Below are 24,527 nucleotides of genomic sequence, written 5' to 3'. Positions count from 1 at the left end.
TTACAAGATGCAGCAAAGCGTCGAACCCTGATCTTTGTTATTAGTATTTCCATTTCAAAGTCTAGGTTTCTTTGCGTAAGGATGATTTGTAGATAAAAAAAAACTATTTTTGAAGCGGAGGTAGGGAGTGCTGAATTGATGGAGGTGTGTGTGAAATTCTGCCCCTCAAATTAGTTTATTCAGTTATTCTTTCCTCTTCCCACCATGTTGTAGCCCTAGGCCATCTGCGCTTTCTTTTGCAACAAGCTCCCACTGCCTCCACCGCCCTCCCGCTGTTTCATCAACTCAACCCCTCCGCCGCACTATAATTTTCCAGCCTCTCTCCCGGCCTCCGTGGAGCGTGTGTGCCCTGCGTATGCGTGTCCACTCTGTCTGGAAATACAATGATGGGGGCTGCAGCGCTCCATCATGAAAGGAACTGCGAGGGGTTGAGAGGCTGATCCTGTATTTGTCCTTGTCTGATGTAACTCGTCTCCCATAATGCTCTGTGCCAGAGACTTGGCCCACCTGCTTGCCCCGCTCTTCTACGGGTTCCATGATTGGCACGGTGGGGCAGAGAGACTATTAGGATGCTGAAGCATGAAACCACTTAATAACGTGTATATGTGTGCGTGTGTGTGTGTGCGTTTGTGAGTGCGTCTGTGTGTGTGGGCAGCAAGCGAATGTGTACATTTCCTTCTACACATTTGTGCCCGAAGTAAGAGCATGACCATGACCACCCCGACACACACAATCCAGAATATCAAAGAACATCATGTGTATTTGAATTCAGCAAGAGTGCAGCGAGGCACGGCATGACAAATTGCATCTGGATGGAGAAGGTATCCAGGTAACAAAAACCCTCATCAGCTTCTATAAGATCTGCAGACTTGTGTGCAACATGATATGGAAACAGATTACAGAGAGTCTTATTAGTATATGTACAAAATATATATAGGTTGGTCTTTTTTTATTTATATATATATATTAAACATATGTACGACGCATGTATTTATATATATGCGCAGAATTTCATTCTTCTCCGAGTGAAAAAGCCGCCGAAACCACATTTACACTATAATGAGACACAAAAACCTGTGAAACCCCCGACTAATGAAATTTTCAGAAGGGTGTGCAGGCTGACCAAACACGCATATTCAATATAGAGCGAGATTTGGGGATATATTGGTCATTTAAATGAAGAAGTAATTTACAAAAACAGATTAAAAAGCCAAAATTATGCGAGAGATTATCCTTATTGAAGGGTTTCCAGGCTGACAGAGAAACCTGTATCATATTAGTTACAGATGACTGATGAAATCAGATTTTTAATAAAACCTCAGCATCACTCCGGTTCTGTATATCATCGAGCCGGTACACCAGCCTAATCCTCGTCGATGATTTTAAAGTGTGAAGAAATGAGAGCGCTGTGCATGAGCTTTGAATCTGTCAACACCGTTAGCGAGGGGATGATGCTGCAGAGTGCAATCTCCACCGTCAGAGCAGTATTACACTTTGTGGCGTAACATGTCATCGAGGTGAAATTAATCACATAATTATCATTCTGCAGGATGAAATTGCAAACCTGATAGTCTTGTCGTTCAAAATAAAGTGCTAACCATTCCCTTCTGTCTTCTCTCACTCTCCTTGTCTCTTGTTACATATTTTGTCTAGTTTCTCCAGACACACACGTTTTCATACCTCAAGGTTATTTTTCTGAATGTCTATTTATCATGTTAAGCTCTGCACACCTTCTCCCGCCTCCTCGCGCCATGACTAGTTATTTTCTCAATTGACTATTGTCCAGCTCCCCCATTACTCACGCTGAAATGCCCTTTCCTCCGTGAGAAGCTCACACTCTCGGGTTGTTTTCTCTTTTGTAGACAACCAAAAGCCTCTGTACTTCTTGTTAAGACTTCCGCCCATTATCAGTGATTGTCGCCTGCAGTGTCCACCCTCTGTGTGTGTCTGTGCACATGTTGCAGTATGTGCGTTCCCCGTACATCTTTGACCCAGTATGCTGCTCTCACAGATTTCACATTAACCTCAATCCTGCTTTCTTCCAAATTAGATTTCCATTCTTCTGTCTCCATGTTGACTTATTTGCCTCCCTTTCATCATCTCCGGCAAGGTTATCCTGAGGCAAGCAGCACTTTTATGGGAACAAGGGGGCGTAGAGGAGGGGTGGAGGGCCCGGCTTTGCCGGCAGCCATGCCTTAATCGATCTTGTTTAAAGGGATGTTGTGAGCTGAATGTTTGAACCCATGCCCCCGTTAACAGTTTTCTGGGATTTAATTAAGAAGTAGTGTGAGTTTAATGTCAGTTACATCTTCAAATGAACGAGGAGTACGGCGATGCACAACCAGGAAACAAAAAGGGGGGAGAGGGGGCTGCTAATTAGGGGAAGGGGCTGTGTTCATGCATCATTCCAGTTGAAACATTTTCCTCCTCTCCCTCTCAACCCCATTTTTTTTTCTCTCTCTGCATGTGTATATTTGCAAGTGCCCTCAGCAAAAAAGAAAAAGAAAAGAAAGTCACATCTTTTCTTTGCCGTTGGCAGTGGCACAGTATGGGTATGCAAATATGAGGAAATAGAGACTTCAGCATTGTTGACACTCTCTTCCTACACATGAAGCACAACCAGATATAAGAGTCTAAGAGTCTGTCTCTCTACAACTGAAGTGGTTCAAGTACTTCTGTGTACTTTATTGATTTTTAGAATGTTGAAAACCACAGTAATTGCCATCATATCATCCATACAGTACATCCTCCACATGACATAGAGAAACAAAACCATGAGGAACAAAAAGTTAAAACAGACAACCTTCACTGCATGAACCACATTTAAATACAACTTTATTCAGATCTGAGGACTGTTAGCTTTTATATATATATATATTTATATATATGTATATTTATGTTTCACTGTTCTTTGCTGAGGGGACCAGTGTTGTCTCGCAGTCTCTAAGGCCAAATATCCACATGTCTCTTGGCATCAGTTGGGTCAACAGTAAGGCTGCTGCCGTGACAACAGCGTCCATCCCACAGCAACATGACTGTTTGTTAATCTTAGTCCAGCAGCCTTTCTTTAACTCGCCTCGGAGAGAGGAGGAGAGGGTGGCGTCTCAATGAGAGTATTGCTGTAAATCAGAGAGAATCGGTGAGTTAGGGGCGTCCTCCCAACATGTAGTCCAAGACGTGTCCTGGTTTTTTCTACACCAGTTCAGTGCCGTGAGCTCATGTTGCCCAGCTTTGATTCCAACATGTGTGAGTATCCAGCTCCTCACCGGACGCCCTGCCGGAGGCGAGGAGAGGAGTATTGAGGTTACTGAGGCGTATCTGTGTCGGGCACTCCGTTGGCATGCTCTCGAGGAGATTTCGTGTCCTCACAATCCAGGGGCTTATGTAAAATGCTTTGAACAGGAGAGGGGGAAATACCTAAACCAGAACATCTTAAGACTGTGTGTGCACACGCATTTGTTTGATGGTATATAGATATAGAGAGAAATAGATAGATAGAGAAGGAGAGAGGGGAGTTCTCGCCGCTGATGTTCAGTTGGCTCGGCATTAAGCTCACAGAGATTAGCCAGCTCAGCTCAGCGCTGTGCGCAGGAGGGCGGGAGGGGCAGCAGTGAGGAACTACCCACAGCGGGGTTCAACGCCAGGGTAAGGGAGGTAGAGAGGGCGTGGAGGCTTAGGCCAGTGAGCCGGGTCACACACGGGGAGAGAGGACAACGGCGTGACGACGGCGGGGCATGTGGCTGAGTAACACGCATGGAGGGGAAAGGGGCAGAGAGAGAGATGGAGGATGAGGAAGTGAATGAACAGAGCAAGAGGCAGTGGTTCATTCATGCTGGTTGAGATGCATTTTACAAGCTTGTATCTCATCCAGCAGACAGGACCTACATCTATATTGCATGTTCCACTGGGACTCTTTATGCGTGTTTTCAAATAAATACTGCATTACTATGATGTGGCAGGGATTTAGAATCTGCTCAAGCTTTTCTCATAGTCTGCACTCCGATTGATGGTCACCTCTTTAGGAAAATCCCCTCTGAGGATTCTGATTGTGAGACACTGTTTCCATAAAACAATCACATGCAAGAGGAGACAGATGAACAGCCTTTATCATGGCTGTCTGTCCCCAGACAGACTCGTGCACTGCTGCCATTTGCTCTGGGCCACAAGTTGATTCAGTCACATAAAGAGAGGAGCTACCCCCCTGAACGCTACACCACCCCCCCAAATGCAGCGCTTTGATGTGCAGATTTACAGGTCTTTGTTACTATCTTTAGCCCTGCGACTTTGTGTTTCCCCTCCTACTCCTTCTCCTCAATCTCACACAGAGCTGCCAAGGCGATGCAATTATATCTGGCCTCATGCTACCCCCCCCCTCCCAACAGGAGGACGGATTCATGGTGACCGCGCACTGCTGCCCGGGTCCACCCGGGACATCGCTGCGCAGTCCAAGCCAAGTGTGCACAAACACTGGCTGAATCCCTGACATCACAGCACATTAGCATCAAACCGGTTACCGTTCAATGACTCTTCACACCTGTCTTGTGACTGTTCACCAAAACAAAAGTCATTGTGCCCTCCCGCCAACAAAATGTCAGGCTATAATTCGTGGCTCCATTGTGTGCACTTCTCTCCCCTGGTATTGTTTGTGAGAGCAACATGAGATGGGCCAGCCAGTGGCCATTTATCTTAATGAGAGCAGTTAACTCTGGGCTGAGCTTTGGCTGCCGGCTTCACGCAGAAAAAACACCAATGTGCCCGAGAATGTCCTCTTATTCTCCTTCCCGCTGACTTGATTTCTAGGAACACATCTCGCCCTCTCGTTGAAACCTTAATTAGTTCTAAAGGAGATTAAATTATATGTAATTATTATGATAATATTTTCATTTATTCAAGATAACGGGCCGACTTTAGAGAACACAGTATTTGTCGGGAGAGAGCAATCTGCCTCACACAGTCAAAGCTATCAAGGCGTGAAATCAGGAATCCTGACGGCAACAAAATGTAATCTTTTTCATACAGAGGGGACAATAGAAGGAGCTGCATACTCTAAGTCTCCTTCTCCACTTTAATTAAAACAGCTCACTGAATCTTTTCCTCTCTCATTCCCCCACCTCTCTCTCTCTCTCTCTCTCTCTTAAGTATGGAGGGCCAATTTTATCTCTATGCAGAATCTAGTTATTTCCCTCGCACTGAACTTGTCTTAAGCCCTCACCCAGAATCCTTGAATTGCTTTTTCTTGCAAATTTTTGTAATTTTTTCTCTCCCTTCCTCTCATCCCTCTTTTATTGAAATGGAGTTGACGTGACGGAGAGAATATGATTTGATTTGCCAGGCTGCAAACGTAAACTACACATTGACAATGTACAGCAGATGGGTAGGGAGAGGAACTTGTTTTGGGATGGACTTAAAGTTCACGTAAAAAAAGATGCCCCTTTAAAAATACTTTGAGTGTGACCCAAATGATCGTGTGGCTGGTCACACTTTACATTCATCTGCTCTTTGTGAGATAAACACACTTTGTTTTTATCATTTACAGCGTGTGCTGTGAAACGCTGTAATATGTTTGTAATAAGTCTGAATTTGTATACAGCACTCCAGTGACTCGTATCGCAGCATTTAAATGAACGCTTTCACTGGAAATGCTGCCTTGTGCCTTTTCAAAAGAGAGCGATGTAGTAAAGGGCGATTAAAAGGACATTCAGACCACATTCACAAATGACTGAACGGAAGAGAGAGTTAGCTGGCGAGAAGTTGGCATTTGGAAACTGGATTGAGGTAAGAATGTGCGTGTTTGATTTTCACCACCAGTCCAGTTAATGAATGCTGCAGTTACGCATTCCAAATGCCTCATTATCTGCATACTGTCGTTTTTGTTTTGCATATATGTTTTTACATCTTACAATAGTCAGGCTACAGAGAGGGTTTTTTTTTAGTTTAAGGTGTCTTGCTGCCACGATGGCATTTAGGACGATTCATAGCCCTGGTTTTCTCCTCATGTGTTGCAGTCTCTCCGACTCACCCCCCTTTTCCTCTCCCCTCCCACCTCTCCTCCCCCCCCCTCCAAGTCTAGCCCGAGGGCAGGTAGGGCATCTCGTTATGGTAGTTGTAGTCCGGGCAAACCTTCTGGACCAGGCGGTAGTCCGTGCTGTAGAAGGAAATGTAGATACAGATGACCTTGAAAGGCTTTGAGCAAATCCAGGACACGTGGCTCTGAATCTGCTCCTGGAAGCAGGTCTTGGACGGGTCGTAGTTGCACAGTGAGGTGCGCTTGCTGCGATCCACCTTCTCATAGTCCACACGGCAGTTGAAGATCTTTGAGTCCTTAGGGTAGACCACGCTCTGGCGCTCCAGGTCAAACTCCACCGCCTTGACGGGTGGCACCAGGCTGACGGAGATGTTGCCCTGGCCCGTGGAGTTGTGGCGGAAGTAGACGCTGAACGTGCCGTTACCGTGGTCCACAATCTTGCCGGTGATCAGCAGGTTAAGCCTCACCGTCTTGATATTGGAATAGAAGTCTCCCCAGCCGAACATCTTCTTGAACTTGCCGGTCTTAACGATGGGCCGCCGCTTGACCCTGGAGCTGGAGGCGTCGGGTTTGAGCAGGTCGCTCCCCAACATCTCCCAGAACTCCTGTTTAGAAAACTCCTGCTTGGAGAAAGGGACCGGGGAGCGGTAGGGCAGCTCCAGAGAGGTGGTGTTAGCAGCTCTGCTCTTACTGTGAAGCATCCAGCGGCTCAGGGGCGAGAGGGGAGCCTGCCCGCTCAGGAGGCCCACCGTCTTGGAGGAGTCGTCTGAAGAGCTCTTGGGGCTGGAGGAGTCGTCTTCTTGACCCAAGGCCACCTAGAGAAAGGAGGTGGAGGTGGGGATTGAAGGAGAAAATAGAAAGAGAAAGTACGCAGTTATCAGCGAGGTAGGGTGGACAGAAAACAAATTAAAGGCTTAATCGATACTTAATTTACTGTTCACACCTCTAGTGGTAGTAACCGTGACATTCTATCAATGTTATATATATAAATAAATGGTTGAAGTTTTGCAGGTATTGCTATTATTACATTCTTTTGTTTACCCCGGCCCTGAGAGAAAATGCTCCTTTATGTCTAGTTTTCACAGAGCCGATGTAATTCCCTAAGCTCCCTCGTAATGGGATCGTATGCCTCCTTCGAGGCCAGAGGGATCAAAGAACGGATTCAAACAGAAAATCCACACCAAAACTGAATTCACATAAAGTGTGTTTCTCCTGTGGTCTTGGGCAGTTTAATCAATATTTGTGAGGGTGGACAATTTTCTACAAAGTCTATAATCCTGTAAAACACTAAAACTCTGTCATTACGAAATGCTTTCTAAGGTTGTTTCTCTGACAACAGAGGTTGGAGGTTGATTTATGTACTCATAAAGTGTCCGGATGAACCATTTCTACATTCCCTAAGCATCATCCGTGGTGCCATATTAATGTTTCATCTCATTTTCAGTCAAATGAAGTCACATGAGGTCACTTGAAGATCATCTAATTGGAGAGAAATTGTTCCTGCGTAAAATCTTAAAGGAAGAAACTCAGAGTAGAGAGCAGACTAAGCTTTTTGCTTCTTTAGCACTGCGGTGTGAGGCTGAAAAACAGGGGGAACTATTATTGCCTCGAAAGATTTGGTCGGAGGATCAAAGTGTTTTTGGAAGGGGAGGCAGGCAAGCGGGGGACCGAAGAATAAAGTGTAATGTCCAATTAAGACTTTTTTAATTAAAGAAAAGAATCTGTATCGGCACACACACAAAGCTGTCAGATGTTAACATCAGCTGAGGGGAGGGGGAGGGGAGGGGAGGAGATAAGACAGTGCTGCTGTGCTCAGCAGTAGATTCGTGACGAGCGTGTGAACGTAAGAGCAAAGTAATAGGTAATTATTTAACGGTAATGATCTATTTAACAGCTTCTGTCTAATGCGGCATAGAAGTCCACAGCATTATTGTGTTCTTTGGATATGGCAGGGGAGGACACACACAAACGCACGCGTCGTTTGTTTTGAATTTTGAGCTGTAAACGTGAACAATAAGTGATGCAAATGCGGGATAAGTTTGTGTATGTGCGCTCTACCCGCAGAGATTTTAAGATGATGCATAATTCATGCACTCCTGTCTGTGCTCTGATCCATCTACTGTCTTGACTGCAAGGGCTTCCTTATACAGGCTTAGTCAGGATTATTAAGTCTGACTCATTTTTATTCTATTTTATGCAGGGTTTTCAATCCGGCTCAGATTTGTTCACTTGCGTTGCAGTCAGTCAGCGGTATTGATTGTCTGTCTCTCTAAAAACATGTATTTCCTTTCATAACAACGTGTATCGCATTTCAACTGCCTTTGCGAGGATTCCCGCTGATGTGGTTGTGGTCTGGGGTTTGGACTCAGATGAGAGGACCCCCCCCCCCTCTTCCTCTAATCTGGCCCTATTACCATGAGGGTGTTAGAAGCCAGGCGCCCTCTCCTCTAGTTACCTGTCTGCTGCTACGCTACACATCCTTCAGTCTCCCCACGGGGGCCAATAACTGCCTTGACGAATATTCCTTCCTCTTGAATCAGATAGTTCTCATAGCTTCTTTGAGAATCCCAAAGTCATTAATTATGAACAAAACAAATTGGATAAAATGAAGACATATTGTTTTTAATCTTTTCAGATCTTTGTTTTTTTCAAAAGAGGGAGTTGAGGCCGGGCAGGATGACTTTGATGACAAATGCACCATTCCCCGCAGCTCTTATTGAAGGACTAGTTTGTGTTTGATTTCTCTTCGCAGCACAGAGGCTAGCACTCTGCCCGCCTCCCCAGATAACACTTAAGAGCCCCTGCGGTGTCCATGAAAAAGGCCCTTTAGGGTTCTTGACAAATCTGTCGATCTTGATTTCTATAAAACTGCCCCTTGCTTTTAAGATCCTGATCATTTTGCCAACACCACCGCTTGTCTAGTGTGACTCTCAGATGGCGCCAACACTCGTATCTGAGCAAGGCATGCCTCCCTCTCTTCTGCACAGTCTTCATTAGAAAGCCTGAGAGGCCAGGCTGCAGTAGGTGGGGGGGGGGGGGGGGGGGGGGGGGGGGTGAAGTGAGCCGTGTGCTATTGTTGAACAGAAGATTTAAGTGTCTGGCAATGTTGGAGGTGTCAGATTCAGTGTGTGCAGCATCATTGTCAAAGACACATTTTTAAAAAAAGAACTGAAAACTGAGCCAGAGCTGCAATCATTACTGCAGTGAGAGAGCACACACTGCTGTCCACACCACCGTGATGCTTTTAAACGCAGTTGTGGTTTAATCTCTGCAGGTAAATAAAGTGTAGTATCACTTTTAAGATACTTTCTGCCGGTTTTCAAACCCTTGGAGATCTAGTGGACAATCAACGCATCTCTGAGCTCGCAGAGGTCACATGTTCTACTGCAGCACATAAGTTATTTTTCATCATTAAATATTATAACAATCACTAGTTTTACACTCCACTCTGAAAAACTGCATACTGCTACAACTCTCTCGCCACTCTGCATTTAACTGGGGGGGAAGTATATGAGGTGTAAGATTTAACTATCAGCATGCTTCCCTCCTTCCACTTGTGCAATGTAAGCAGGTTGAGATGGCGTTGGAAAACCCTTGAGTTCACTGTTGTTTTCACAGTGTTACAAGATGAATGCATTGCTTCACTGTGGTGGAATATTCTCACATTTAAGCATGCACACCTCGACATTGTTTTGTTAACAGTTGAGCACTAATGTGGTGTGCTTTGGGTATTTATACCACCCACTTGCTTTCATATTTAAAACACAGTACAAGAAGTCATCCTTTCACGATGCACCTCAAATAATATCTATTTTTCAGTTACCCGTGTTGTTACATTAAAAAAGTGTTTTGTTGGGTTTAAAATTTTGTGTATTTCAACAATTACAGCTTTAATGTCAAAGGTTTGCTGTTCACTCTGCCATACTAAAATATGCACTGACTACGTCGTGTAACATCGCAAAATGTTGCTTTTAAAAGTCCAGAAGTTACTTTCAGACAAAGTTAGTTTTGTTTCATGAAGCTTGGCAAGATGTATCGCAGCTTTAAGTACTGTAGGCAAAGTGTGGGCGATGGGCAATCGGGTCTTAGTGAGGGGGCGGAGGTTCGGGGTGATTTTGTCATTTGTCATGTGCGCTAAGTGAGTCAGTGAAACGGCTGGAGAGAATGGGAGGTGGCTGCAGGCTCCGTCGCTGTGGTAATTGTGAGTCATTCAGCCTCAGTGAGCACCAGGCCCCAGGCCTCTCTCCCAGCAGGGAGTGTGGGGAGGGGAGCGATCCTCACAAGCCTGCCAGCTCCACAGGCAATAATCAGCCTGTTACAGTGACAGGTACACCGTTTTAACCCCTCTTCCCCTGGTGACAGAGGCACACTACGGCCATAATGCAGCAGAGAGATCAGGGAGCCACTTAGCCCAAACCAGTGCCATAACTCTCTCACAGAAGCAGCGGAGAGGTGACAGACCAGTGTGTCAACCAAAGGATGTTGTTCCAAGATTCTACTCCCACTTCAGTTTGATCATTCAGACTCTACTGGTTTCATTTGAATGAAGGTTGCAGACATCCCTCAAAGAGCTGCACACTTTTTACGTCAAAGAGGTGGAGACTGGAGCTAAAACAATTATTGATTAGTTTGTCCCCTTTTTGTATAATTGTTAATCAAATTTATTTGGGTTTCAGATGGTTGGTTGGACAAAAAAAGCAATTTGATCACCTTGGGCGTTACAAAATTTTAATTAAATAGACCAAATAATTAATTAATTAATGCATCATTTAACAGCACTAAATAACAATGGATAAAATGACCATGCTCATTGTGAAATTTGGTCCTTCAAAGTGATGAACCGACGGAGAATCACCATCTGACTTTGCAGTTCCCCTCAGAGCGATCGAGTGTCTCTCAGCTCGTTTGTTTTTTTGGCCCAAAGCTTTGCCGATTTGGTTCAGTTGCACCGCTCTTATAGCATCGAAGAAAAATTCATAACTGGTGAACATAGTGGAGCGTTAAGCAGCTAAAGAGCCAGATATTTCCTTCGGGAGTTCGGGAGACCAAACTAGAGCTAAAAAGAGAGTGAATATTGGATTTACATCAGGTGGCCAAAAACACGACTCTAAATGAATGCTAATGTTGCTCTGTAAATACACAACCGTTTGTTCAAATGTTCAGTGTATTATCTTAAAAGGTGACATTCTATCGTTTACGCTGCCCCCAAGTGGTCAAAAACCCCGTTTTTGCAGACTTATAAAGGATTTTGACTTGCACCTGTAATGGCATTTTACATTGTTGTAGTAGTATATTGTTGGAGTAATGGATCAAATATGTATTTTACCAGTGTACATAATAAATGAAAATGTGCAGTCTTGACAATGCTGCCCCCAAGTTATTGCAGATTTAGGCCTAATTACCAAGAAAATAAACCGTAGATGAAGAGTAGTTTCAGCTCGAATAGGGACGGAGGTGCAAGGTTCTGTTTTTTCTTTCTTTCTTACTGATATTTCCATTTGTATTGTCTTTATCACCTCTTTACTGTTATTTATGTATCACAATAAGCACTGATTCGGTCAATGGTCGGTAAAAAGACATCTTAAAAATAGATTTTGTATGTGACAATATATAAATGTTTAGGTCATCATTAGGTCATGTAGCAGGTTACATGACGTAAAAATTCAACATTTATTTAAGCTTCAGACTATTCCGATTATTAAAAACATGCTTACTAGACTGTGCACTGTATCTCTTTGGTGTGATGTTTGTTCTGAGTTTGAAATTGTATTTTTATGGATTTGTAATCTGGATTAAAGTAAATGAACTGATTAGCACGGAGGAATCTTCCTGTAGAGCCACCCAGCGGGGCTGAAAGCATGTGCTTGTCATGGGGATCTGACAAGTTCAATAAGCACTCCATTTTTCTTTGGCTGTTGAATTGAACATTTTCTTCATCTATAATATGACATCAATTTTTAATTAAAGACCCAGGCAGCACAGATTTCTTAAGTGTTCGTCAATGCTTTATTCTTTTTTTTCCCTCTCTGTCTGCTCTCCCTGTTTCCACATCCAATATGCTCACTGCAGGAGACTTCTCTGTTACATGATTAAAGTCTGGAAATGTCTGTGCCCTTATAACTAATTATTCTTCTGGCTAGTGTAGATCCTAGAAGAGGTGAGGGAGGGAAAGGTAATTTCACAAGAAACAAGCCATTTGACTCTTAATGAATAATTTACTCCAGCTTCTTGGGGGTCACTGGAGCTTAGATCTGCAGTCGGTGAACACACTCTCGACACTGAATCTTTTTATTCTAAACTCTTGTCCCGATCTATTCTTTAATCCTCCAGCTGCTCATTTTGGACAGGTTCAGCTGTGTGGTCCCAGTGGAGTTGGGCTCATTTTGTATGCTCGGAGAGAAGCCGGGCTCTGAATTGACTATCAAACCTTTTACATTAACAGGATATTGACAAGAAGTCGGTGCAAGGAGGGAGCAGAGGGGACTGTTCCTCCCCGGGTTCTCCTCAATTTGGCTCCAGGGAGCAGGACACAAAGCCTGCACTGATGGGGCAGAGCTGATTAAAGCGCTGCTACATCATTCACACCTGTCTAGTAAAAGCTGGAAGGACGCTGCCATTGTCTAATGGAGGTTCAGGTATGAGAAGCTTCAATTGAGTGCCGTCTTATCAAGGCCGGCTGTCTGACTTAATGCTCCAGTCTTTCTGTTGGAGTTTGACACGTAGAACTTGAAAGCATGAATACCTGAACAGTTACAAGTTTCAATCCCCAGCAAAAAAATGCAACAAAGGTGTAACTGTGTGAACGGATTAATGTTGAAAGTAGCACTGAAAGGGCGTTGGTGGACACCTTTAAATATGGATGTGGTTGACAGACGTGTTCACATTTGTATGGTGAACACGAATGCAAAGCATCTTTAATAGGTTCGAAGCTCTGCTTAGCTTTGCAGGCTGCAACATAATAGGACTACGACCTGCCACACAGCTCCGACAACAGCGAAGCACCAAACCAACGCAGCAATCTGCTTCTTTAGCTGAAGTCTAACTTTTTTTTTCTGTTTAGCAGCATTCTCTAACGGATAACACCAAATGTGAGCAGGGAAGTGAAATCTGATCACAAGTGCTTACTTGCGAAACATTTGACACGCATCCTGACAACAGGTGTGAACTGCAGTCCTTCTCATCTGCATTAGGGCGTCACCAGAGGAAACGACGTTGTTCGAGCTCTTAAAAACAACCGATGTGTTAAGTGACATGTGACCTCTAGCACTGACTGCCCTCTCCATAAAGATGAATTTTTCTAATTCGTTAACCGAATGTTTTGTGCTGTTGTTATCCTGCTACTAAAGTGACGAAAGTGGGGATGGATGTTTGGACCCAACACAGAATGTGACTTTGACATACTGTGGTCACACTGTGTCTCCTTCCAAGAGTCGATGTTGGTTTCTTTTAACCATGAACGCAATCTTTCCTAAACATTAACCAGGCTGGTCTCATCCAGCATTTTGTATCTATACCTACGAAAAAGAATGCGCCCTAATTCGTAGATATCCCACGAAATGATACGTTGCATTAACCGAACAGCTAATGTTGCCGAAACCTAACCAAGACCTTTACCAACAGTGTGGTGAACATGTTACTTTTTAATGAACTGACAAAAAGATCTGTTTGCGCTTAAAGGTCAGCGAACCTTTCCAAATAAATAGAAAACACTACAGCTCCTCAGAGGGTGACTGTGTGTATGACTGCTGGATAAACAGAGGTTGAGATAACTGCTGTCCTCCTGTATTCCAAGGAAATACATTCTCAACTTAATTCAGAAATTACTCTGCAACAAAGAAATAAATGTTTGTATTATGCATGTATCGTACTTGAAACAGTACTTCTTTCAAGCTTGGCCAAATCCCTTATGCTGTGCGCTGCTTTAATTGGAAACCCCCCAAAAGACCCTCAGCGGGCCTTGTCTGGACATGTGCACCACTCTGACCCTGAAAATCACTGTAGCATCACTGGGCAACACGCTGGCGAGCTGCACACTACATGTTCATTCATGCAGAACAGACTGTTTACAGATTGCGAGAGAATATAAATGGGCTCTTGCACCGCGGCCTCATCCTGATGTGGTATCCAGCGGCTCCAGTCACACCGCGATGAGGTCAGCGTGATCCTCAGAGCCTGCGGCATCAGAAAAGCCTGAGTTTCCTTCAGTGTTAAACTGCACTGACAGCCTGATGTTCCCCCCCCCCTTCAAATCAACCCACGTCCCCTGGTCCCACAGCGCCTTTTCTAATATTGTTTGGATGCCTACTTGAAAAGATGAAAATTTCATTCTATATTGACACTTTCCGTAACATTTTCACAACGCAGTAAAACTACTTTATTGCCAGTTACAGCAGAAGCTCTCTGAAATTAAAACGTCTGTTATGGATTTTCCCACCCTTAGTTATTCCTTCATGTGAAAGTCAAGCGCATCTTCATCTGGATCCCCTGGGAGTTATACCCACTCATTCTACCCAAGGCGACGAATCATTTTTCTTTAAGCTGTGCACTGTAATCCACCCTCCACCATCCGAACCAGCAGACAAACCTACAGATAGTCTTCCAGGATCTGCTCTCTCTCTCTCTCTCGCCTGCAGTCTCCCAGAGAGCAATGCCACAATACATTGTGCTGGTTTTGAGCAGACAACGTGTTCTGTCTCAGGACAGCTCGGCGCTTCACTTTGAAGGGCTGTCAGTGTGTCAGGGAGCATGCTTTCCTCTCTGTCCGTCTCTCTCAGGCTCTCTCTGTCTGTGGGGCTGCTGGGAGCCTGAGGGGGGAGGAGGAGGAGGGGAGGAGGGGAGGCGTTCCCCTGCCGGCTTCCTCAGCGGGTGGTCAGGAGGGAAGGGGTGCACCTCTGGGGTCACTCTTGCTGTGGTTGTGCATAACTCAAGCTGTTTTACACCACAGGCAGGAGGCCACGAGGTTGTCCATTATAACACCAGCAGCCCTGCTCATTCGCCGCGTCTTCGTGTTTATGTGTCGTTTTTATGATTGCTCATTGTTGGGTTGTTTATTTGATCAATACAAAAAAAAGAAATCAGCGTTAAAAAAAAAAGAAGGTTTTAGTGAAATAGCTTAAAACCCAATCATACAGGTACACCAGATGGGCTGGCAGAGCCCAAAAAAGCTAAGGGGCCAATTATGTGGCTTCAAGAGTACACGTCCAATTTAAGGAGTCAAACAACAATCATGCAGATATCTGTGCAAACCAAATGAAGCTTATGTGGAAGTCTCTGTCTCAGCTCACTATGGGCGTTCATTCCAAGTTAAACCGACCAGATTTTTCCACGATCTCCCTCAGCCAATCATATCGTTGCTGGCAAATTAGGAAAACTATTTTCCTCTCTGCAGCTGTCAGTTGTCATGTCAGTACGAACCGCTGCGGCCATCCTCCCCCATCATATCCCATCATCAGATCTTCATCTAACTCCCTTCACCACCACCACCACCAGTGTCTCGACCAGACTACGTCACGGCGGGGTCTATTCTTCTTATCACGCACCATGTAATGAATTATTGTCCGCTCTAAAACACGTCGCTGCTGAGTGAAATTCTTTCATAAATGTAGATCCACAATAAAAGGGTACAAGCAGTTTGGCATTCATAAATGTCATGGCCGAAGCTGAGTGTTTTTGAAATGATAATGTATAAACTGAACAATGGGCAGTTTGAGGATTCGGAAAACAATGGCCATGGCAGAACTGGTACAATGGGTATGGCTGGGTATTTTTATTATCTATTTATCTAAATAACTAACGATTATTTTCTTGATTCATTTAGTTTTATCTCTAAAATGTGCAGTGTTCTTTTTGCTTGTTTTGTCCCACTAACAGTCTAAAACCTAAAGATATACATTTGACTGTTCTATAAGACAAAGGAAAAAACACATTTTGAGAAGCTGGAAGCGGAAACGGTTAATCAAAATAGTTGGTGAAATATTTGATGTTGACTGACTGTCAACTAATCATTGCTGCTCTATAAATGGGCACCATTGTGGTTACTGTATCATACGCAAGATAAAACTATAAGACTTTTCCTGCAATCGTTATAACAATGGCTAACAAAATGATTGTGCTACTCATGATGAAGATGCCATGACGTCATAACCGTCCCTCTCAAATCACCCCCTTATGGGGGAAAGAAGGGGACAGACGTCGTCAGCACAATTAACTGTCTGTCTGCTTCCACTGCGGTTCTGCAGCTCAACTCTCCCTTATGATAGAAATGTTACAATTGTGAATGAGTTTTGGGCTTCCTGCATCTGTGTGGGATGTGAGGTGGAGAGTGGAAGCTTATGAGCGCTGACATGCAGATTGCAACAGTGATGGCAATGAGGCAGACTCAAGAGAGCGAGGAAGCCCAAAACAAAACCAAAAAAAAAAGGAATTCACTCTGCTGCTGCTGCTGCTGCTGCTGCTGTCTCACATTTGTGTCTGCGTGCAAAATCAGACAGTGAGTTTTTTCTATTTGTTTTCTCAGGATTAAGGTGGTATTTCTGCTTCACCGGGGATGTATGAGGGTGGACAAGGTCAGCCACCCTGCCAGGAGGACAGGTACCCTAAGAAGCATGAATCTAAGACTTTGTGACTGGCCAAAAACAGAGAGATGAGGTTAGAATTAGCGCAGGGCAGCCGCTGCTTTTTACACTCAAATACTCAAGGTTTGCACAGTGTGTGTTTGTGCATTGTTGCGCCGTGCTGTCTGGTGGAGTTTCCAGACAAACTACAGGCACTTTTGCTTCGATTGTGCCTTTTGTTGTCTCAGTCGTTGGACTGCTATGTTACTATTCAAGTGTCCCATTGCTGTGGTGCTCCCTGTACAGCCTGGTCCCAATGCCCTGTTTGTCATGAAAGGGATTTTTGGCTCTGTGAGGCTTTCAATGTAAGAAAAGTGTTTGTATTTGATGGACGTATTAAATAAGTGCTTCTTTCCTTGCTGATGGCAATGTCAAATAGAGGGTGAAGGTAAAGGTGGAAAACATACTGTAACAGCGCTGGATCCTTGTTTGCAAATTCATACAAGTGTAATGTTTTCCTTATATATTCAAACTACCTCCATGCACAGACACCGTGGTATATATACAGATGTCTTCATTGAAATTCAATCTGCAAAAAACACCGACATTCTGTTCAGGGCTCCGGAGGTGAAATTCAGCTATCAGGCACGATGCTCAGCGTCTGCATGTGCACTGAAAGCAATCAGAGGGAGTATAAAGCCGTCCTGTCTCTCATGGCCACAGAGAGGCTACCTGTGTGAAAGAGCAGCTGTGGGCTCACCATGAGGACGCACGAAGAGGCGAGCGCTTGCATCCCCAGCGGTCTTCATCTTGCACATGAAGGTTGCAGCACATGCGAGGTCAGAATTCTATGATTAATAAGCTCTTTTGATGGCGGGCACGTGTATTAGGCGCAGACATTTGTGTCTCCTTGTGGAGTGCTGAGTGAAAGTCTAAATACATTTAAAACATTTTAACTAGTTGAAATGACCAGACTGAGGTTCAGTAAGAATGAATATTTGCTTGTAGGGAAAGTGGTGTGATTTTGGAGTAATTGCAGGGGAGAGGGAGTTCACTGGCGCAGTCGGGCTCAATGCCCTGTTCTGTTGCACTTCATTCTTCTATTGGTTGTGATTTAGATTGTTGACCTCAGCCCTCCCAGATCTCAGCAGCTGGTGTGTGGATTCAGATTGTAAACATTGTGCTGTGAACGGTTCAGCCATACTGCTGCAGTTGTAATTATATGTGGATTAACTGCATTTTCTTGGACGCTTTTGTGCAAAGGGAAGAAAGAATCTGTGATGACTGTCAATGAGGTGTATAAACCTCTGAGGCAGATTTTTAACTTATTCCTTTTTTTTTTTAGCTCTTTATCCATGCCTCCTCTCACTTCCCTCATCACCACTCTTTAGTGTACCTGCTCTATTTTCAATGTGTCAAAGTCTCTCCTATAACATTCCTCTGCATATTGTGTGAGCTCAGTTCACCTTGCATCTGTTCAGTGATATATTGCCCTTAAAAAGACTGTACCTTTTATATTAGAACTAAAACTGATCATTTCTGATGATTGATTTATCGTTTAGGTGAACTTTCTAGCAAAAATCAAACATTTGATATTCAATCTTCTTAAATGTGACGCTTGCTGATGAGCACTTTTCACAATTTTATGACCTTTTATACACCAAACGATGAGCCATTCATTATTAAATTAAAAAGCGGATTAATTGGTAATGAATATACGCGTTAATTGCAGCTATATTTAACATCTTGGCTCTGCTTAACGAACAACTGGCCGCGAGTGAAAGGACACTAAATTTCAAACTATCCTCCTAAGTATCCCACAGATTATTATTATCCTGATATATGCATATTAGCCACTTAGTTCGCTAAAACAAATCCAGTCAGCTTGCCGAGCACCACAGAAGAAAAATAACTCTAACCGCTGCCAAAAATAAACATAATTTCTCAAGCAGTCAATTATGCAACTGAGATGGTTTATATTATTTGCAACCCTCCATTCAAATACAGAGAATAATCAACATTTGAGACACAATCATTCATCACATAAACAACAACTGGAGTGGCACCTTGTGTTAATTGTCGTCTATATTAGCAGTCATTTGGTAAAGGCCCCTCGAGACCCAAACCCTCTCTGGGAATTGCGGAGCTATTACAACAGAAAATCATCCAAATCGAATTTTAATGCATAGTAGGCTTATACGATTATTAATCACGAAGCTGTTGCATAGTAAAAAGTTACTTCATTTATTAATTGCTCCATCATTTATCAATGTCACAGGGCTAATGAATTACCCAAGATCTCCTGCTGAGGGACGTCGTGTACGTTTTTCATAAATACATGGTCTGGAGAGGGAGGAAAACGCCCAATTATATTATCATTATCATTAGCCGCAGACCTTTTGGGTTACAATAGGCTGTAGCCCTGCAGCTCCCAGAACCAAGGCAACACAAGAGCCAGTGTTAAGCCTATTATCCCACACCCTTGTATCTAGTTATACAATGGCTGAAAAGGCACTCATCCCCCAAAATTTGAAGTCACCGTGTGGTCTCTTCTCTCGCAGATCTGTTGAAACAGCTGTCTCCCGACTAAATAACTCTGTGTGTGTTTAGTCTTTTACAAGACCTGTCTGTCAGACCTCAAATCACCAAAAGGCCCATTGCTTCCCTGTGAGCACCTGAATACTTTAATATGGAAACCACAAGGTCATCCTTTCAGGGATGCTGACACAAACGGATGTATCAAACAAGCACTCAACCACACTTGAATATTTCCACTGCACTGACATTTTTTTTTTTGCTATTTTTTTGGGAGCTTGCTCATTTCCTGGGCCCTGTGATACTCAGCCCAGGGGTTTCCGAGCAGGAGGGCGTTCAAGTTTTCTCATGTGAATCAAGAGCTGATTTCTCATTAAAGGCTGCTTTTTAATAAATCTTGCGAGCGTATACATGAAAGGAGGAGTGGGTGATCCAAATTTTGATAGTATGGTTATATAATGCTGGAGGTATTCATTAAGACTGCAGACCAGTTCATGTTTACACATCTGGTGTTATAGGTCAGTGGAGGTCCTTAGGGAAGAACACGGTGTATTTAGGTTAGGTTTTTAATATTACCTAATTTATTATTAGTTAGCACAATGGAGAATAGAGGTTGTGATGTGAATTTTCATTCAGTTCAAAGTTATCTCCCCACCCACAGTGTAAAGCCTGTATTTAATCATATCTAACACGACGGTGAGAGTCTTCAGAATAAGACTTAACTAAGAAGAGCAGCTTGCCTTATCTTAATGAAGTAGTACTCCATCCTCTCCGTCTTATAGATCCTAGTAAGTCTCACGCAGTATAACCACATGTGCATTACTCTACAACCTTATGGTTGCACTGTTTGCTACAAATGCATCTGATGGAAAATATTTTGTGTCTAACGTCTTTATTTTAAGCCAGATGGCACACACAAGTATTGAAGTACATACCTCAAACATGGTGAGAAGCTTTAACATATATATATTTTTTATTTTGCTTATTTTCTTGCGTTAGAAAAAAGCTGGAAACACCTGCCTGCAGTTTAATTCACTTCCCGTGTAATTATTTAGGTGGAATTTGTGACTTTCGTGTGCAGTTACATACCTTCAAGTCACCCACACATGTAGACTGAATATTGGGTTTAAAAGGCAGATGTGGCTCTAAATCACGCACACTGTGGACACCGGCGGCATGGTGCGCTTCAGCGCTGCCAGCACGAGTATCCGCTGGGAATAGTGATAGCGCACCCGCCGTACCTGAGCCGAGCAGGGTCAACGTAAATGTTATTTACTTCATAATTATAAGTTAGTGCGAAAATAGCCCAAAAACATCAGCACAAATGCGTTTGGAAGCAGCGAATATAAGCACAGCATGTCGATAATTATCTCTGCATCTCTGCAAGAAACGCAAATGACCTGCACGTCTGGTGATGTATCATTTTGACCAACATCATCTCAGCTCTCGGTTCCCGTTTCCACATGTTTGTCAGCAGAATTTTAGTGTACTTATATTCTCTAGTTTGTAAGTTTATGGTGCAAATGGGGGTGCAGACACCTCGCCGTTCCTCGTGACGCAGGTAAGGCTACGAGGTGTTACATGGTTAATAAAAGGTAAATCGGAGCAAGACGCGTAAAGACTACATGTGTGACTTTTTCCCCACTCCCACTCTTTCCTTACCAAACAAGCGGTTCCGTTTAGGAGGAGCAGGATGAAGCCGTGGTTGGGACGCATCATTCCGGCGCGTAAAACCCACAGCTCCCCCTCCCCGGTAGCAAATATACAAAAAATGTGAAACAAAACTCCCGCACACGGGTTTTTCCTCCTTCAGGAAGATGTTCTTCCTCCGGCACCGGATCCCTCTCGGCTGACGCACGGTCCCATGTCCAAGGCAGAGCTCAACTGCAGCTTCCACAAACCTAAAACACCGGTGGAAACCACTTTGAGTCCCCCCCCTTTTTTTTTTTCCTTTTTTTTTTTTTTTTTAACCAATCCCGGGTTTGAGTCAAATTAGTTGTGGTTTGAGAAATCCATGAATGTGCGGTAGGCTGTTATCATCCATGCAAACAAACAAATATATCCCAGCTCAGAGTGAAATGGGTTGACTTGGAAGTGAGTAGATGCTATCTGGTCATTGGTGCCAGTGGAGATCCAGGAGTGATGGAGCTGCAGCCTCCTGCAGAAACTGAGCGATGCTGAGACTGGCAAGAGAGACGTTTTAACAGTTTCTACTCCTCTCTCTCTCTCTCTCTCTCTCTCTCTCTCTCTCTCTCTCTCTCTCTCGCTCTCCTTGTGTGCATCTCTCCTCTTTTCTCGCCATGAAATCTCTTCTCTCTCTCTCCCCCCTTTTCTCTCTCTTTCCCCCCTCCGTTATCTCTATCTCTCTCCACCTACCCAGCATCTCCCTCCTTCTCTCTTTCAGCCACTTTCTCTGATCCCGTCCACTCAATTCATTCTGCGTGCAATCAAGATAAAAATAATTAGAATCAATAACTAGTAGCTGCACAACAATAAACATCTGTTCCACTTGTATGAGTGCATCTGCCTCTATTTTCTAATCCCTAACCAATATATCTGCTATCATTTTTGTTCAGTCTAATCCTCTGACAACATTGTAGGCATTTCTCATCACCAAGCCTGTCATTAAGTATAATCATCACGATGGGTGGGTGAAAATCATTGATTGGGAAAGACTGGGTGCTTGTCACAACAGCACAGCACTCCTGTGTCATATGGTAGCTGAGGATGTTGAAGCTGCAGCGACAGGAATTTGTCACAAAGCCTGAGTCTCGTGCAGGCTTTGTTACAGTCAGATTGTTTGTCCTCCCCACAGGTCGGCCTGTGATCCGGAGCCCCGCCGAAGAGTATCGACGTTCTCTGTGAGCCCCGATGAACCAGTGACCGTCACCCCAGTGGGGTGTGATTGATAAAGACTTCCCCCAATAACGCACAGTTCATTAGGAGCAGGTTAATGGAGTGAAATGCAAGATATCACTACGCAGGTCCCCTGGCTCCCTACAGCTCCATTTCTGCTTAATTAGACTCATAGATGAGTTTCTCTCGCTCCGTCCATCTTGCTGAGTCTTTCCATTTGCTCTTCTTCCTCTGTAGCCTCCTCTTCAATCCGACAACCACCACAGAAGAAGACCTGGTCTGTACCTGTAAGTCACCAGGTCAGACCCTTTTCTATCAGTGTTATTTTGTCTCGGATCAGCCCATCTTAAACCCTTTGATCTGGTGTTTTTTCTGCACCTGCTAATAAAGCATGGGGTGTTATCTGCTGGCCCTTGTGTGAAAGGGTTAATTGATCTCAGTTCAGGGGTTAATTGGCTCGAAGGGGCCTAACGCTGAGGGACCTGACCCCCCTGGAGTTGCAAGGTCAGAGCTGAGGGGGGGGTCACCAGTGGAGATGAGGCCCTGTCAGTCCAGTGTGACTAAGACATCAAAGAGTTTGGCTGCAGGGAAGTCTTCAAGACGGCTGCTCTCTCCCACCCATCTGACTGTGTGCACACATACAGATTCACTGCTCATTATGATGCAGGAGATGCTGATGAAAGATGGGAATGAGCTCATCGATTTAGGAGGTTGCTTGATCTCTCTCTCGCTCTCTCTCTCTCTTTCTTTCTTTCTTTCTTTTTTTATTAGATTATTTCAGAAGCTAAACGTGTCTCTGTATAATGCGAGCCAGCCTCTTCAGTTGCCCGGGGTATCAGGGAGCTCTCTGGGAGAGGAAACAGCAAACCCATAAAGGGAGATCCGCTCCCCAGCCCACAATCTGAAGAAACAGCAACTACAATAAAACGCCTTTTAAAACGGAGCACGTTCATTCATACACACACTTTCACTCCCGCACATAATTACAGGGCCATAACTCAGTCTGTATACTCTCTGGGGAGGAGCCAGACAAGCGGCAGCTATTTTTTACTCACTTGAAGAAAGAAAAAAAGGCTGTGTGCTGAGATACCCATCATTTGACACCCAGGATCGACTTATCTTATAATGTCGTTTCACAGAAGACTCGTCAGCATGACAAATAGGAATGCATGTTTGTGTATTTTTCTTTTTATTCCGCTTTCCTGCCAAACTCCCAACAATTGTGCTCAATCATTGCATTGCTCGACACGTAATCCTATTTCACAGTGTAATTCAGTTTGAATGAGGAGCTGCAGGCAACAGACAGCCCGGTGAGATGTCAGAGACCTGGACTGCAGGGTTCATAGATGAGTATTGGCTGCCCTCTTGTGTTTTGTTGTCTGTTCTGCAGCCCCAGAATGGAGGCACAGCTTCAGAAGCGGTGGTAGTAACGGGTGATGGAGGTTCTTTTAAAGGGTCAGTTTCACCCAAATGTCAAATAGCCCAAGTGGTATTTAAGCGTGCAGATAGTTTTGGTTTTATTTGTTCGGGTTTTGAGATATCCGGCGCTGTGATTTTTTTTCTGCTACCCCTAAACAAAGGAAGTGGATTTAGTTTAGTTTGAGGTGCTCACAGCATTGCATATTTACATTTAAAATTCAACTGCAGCATCCCTTTCCAGAATAAGTGTACTCTTATCCATAGTAAACAAATTCAACAGTTTGAGCACTCATACTTATGTACTTACACACACTTTCATAAAGTCCACAACACTTTGTTCAAAGGGATAACCCAGAGTAAATAGTACTATGACGTAAGAAAGAGACAATACAAGATACAGAACTTTTTTTTCTTCTTTTTTTCTATCTAAGTATAAAGCTTTGGACTTATTTGGTCCAACAGTTAGTGACAGTTTGTCTTACAAACAGGAAAAGACCAAAAAACTCTGCTGTTCAGTGAAAAACTTGCTTTTCACATTGCATATTCTTAGCCCAGGGCTATCCTTACTGGACTAAGAGTTGACCCTGGGATAATTTAGCCCCTTTACACACACACACACACACACACACACATAGTTAACCCAAACTTAACCTTAGCTCAGGGCTATACGATTCCCACTGCACTTCTACCAGCACTCAGTTAAATGTTTGATGGAACACTTGACGAATGTTTACGTTCTCGAATGTGACAAAAGAAGTGACGCAACAAAAGAAGTGACGCAAATTACATCCTTTACTCAAATCTTGTTTCACACAGGCAGCTTTTAGCCGCGTGTTAAGTTGATTTTTAAAAGATAAGGCAGCAATCTGGAGGCTAACCACTGCTCCAGAGCAGGGCCAGCAAGCCCTGGGCTAAAGTCAGGGTTATCCCGCTTTGCTGAAGATTCAGATGATGTCAAATAAAGTCTGTGAGGATTTAGGGCTTCGTGGGACACTAGAACTGGGCCTATTTCTCCTGTAAAAACTAGATCCAAGAAATAAAAATGGTTCACAATAGTATTATGAGCAACCAGGACATAGTTTCTGGAAATTTGCGTTGCTGTTGATTTTTATTTTATAGAGTCATTTTTAAATGCTTTA

General features: G+C 43.9%; 1 protein-coding gene across 1 annotated transcript; it reads right to left on the bottom strand.

The window, feature by feature from the left end:
- Window positions 1-6,066: 6,066 nt before the first annotated feature.
- Window positions 6,067-20,832, bottom strand: LOC142937017 (neurexophilin-1). The gene is made up of 2 exons (XM_076080108.1): window positions 20,776-20,832; window positions 6,067-6,840 (listed from the first exon to the last, which is right to left on the bottom strand). Exons 1-2 carry the CDS (start codon window positions 20,830-20,832, stop codon window positions 6,067-6,069), a joined length of 831 nt encoding a protein of 276 aa, XP_075936223.1.
- Between the last annotated feature and the right edge of the window lie 3,695 nt (window positions 20,833-24,527).

This window comes from Anarhichas minor, unplaced genomic scaffold (assembly GCF_050575085.1).
Source record: "Anarhichas minor isolate MPS153535 unplaced genomic scaffold, ASM5057508v1 ptg000007l, whole genome shotgun sequence".
NCBI classification, from domain to species: domain Eukaryota; kingdom Metazoa; phylum Chordata; class Actinopteri; order Perciformes; family Anarhichadidae; genus Anarhichas; species Anarhichas minor.
Note: the sequence above shows the minus strand (reverse complement) of the source record. Positions and strands in the feature narration are given on the sequence as shown.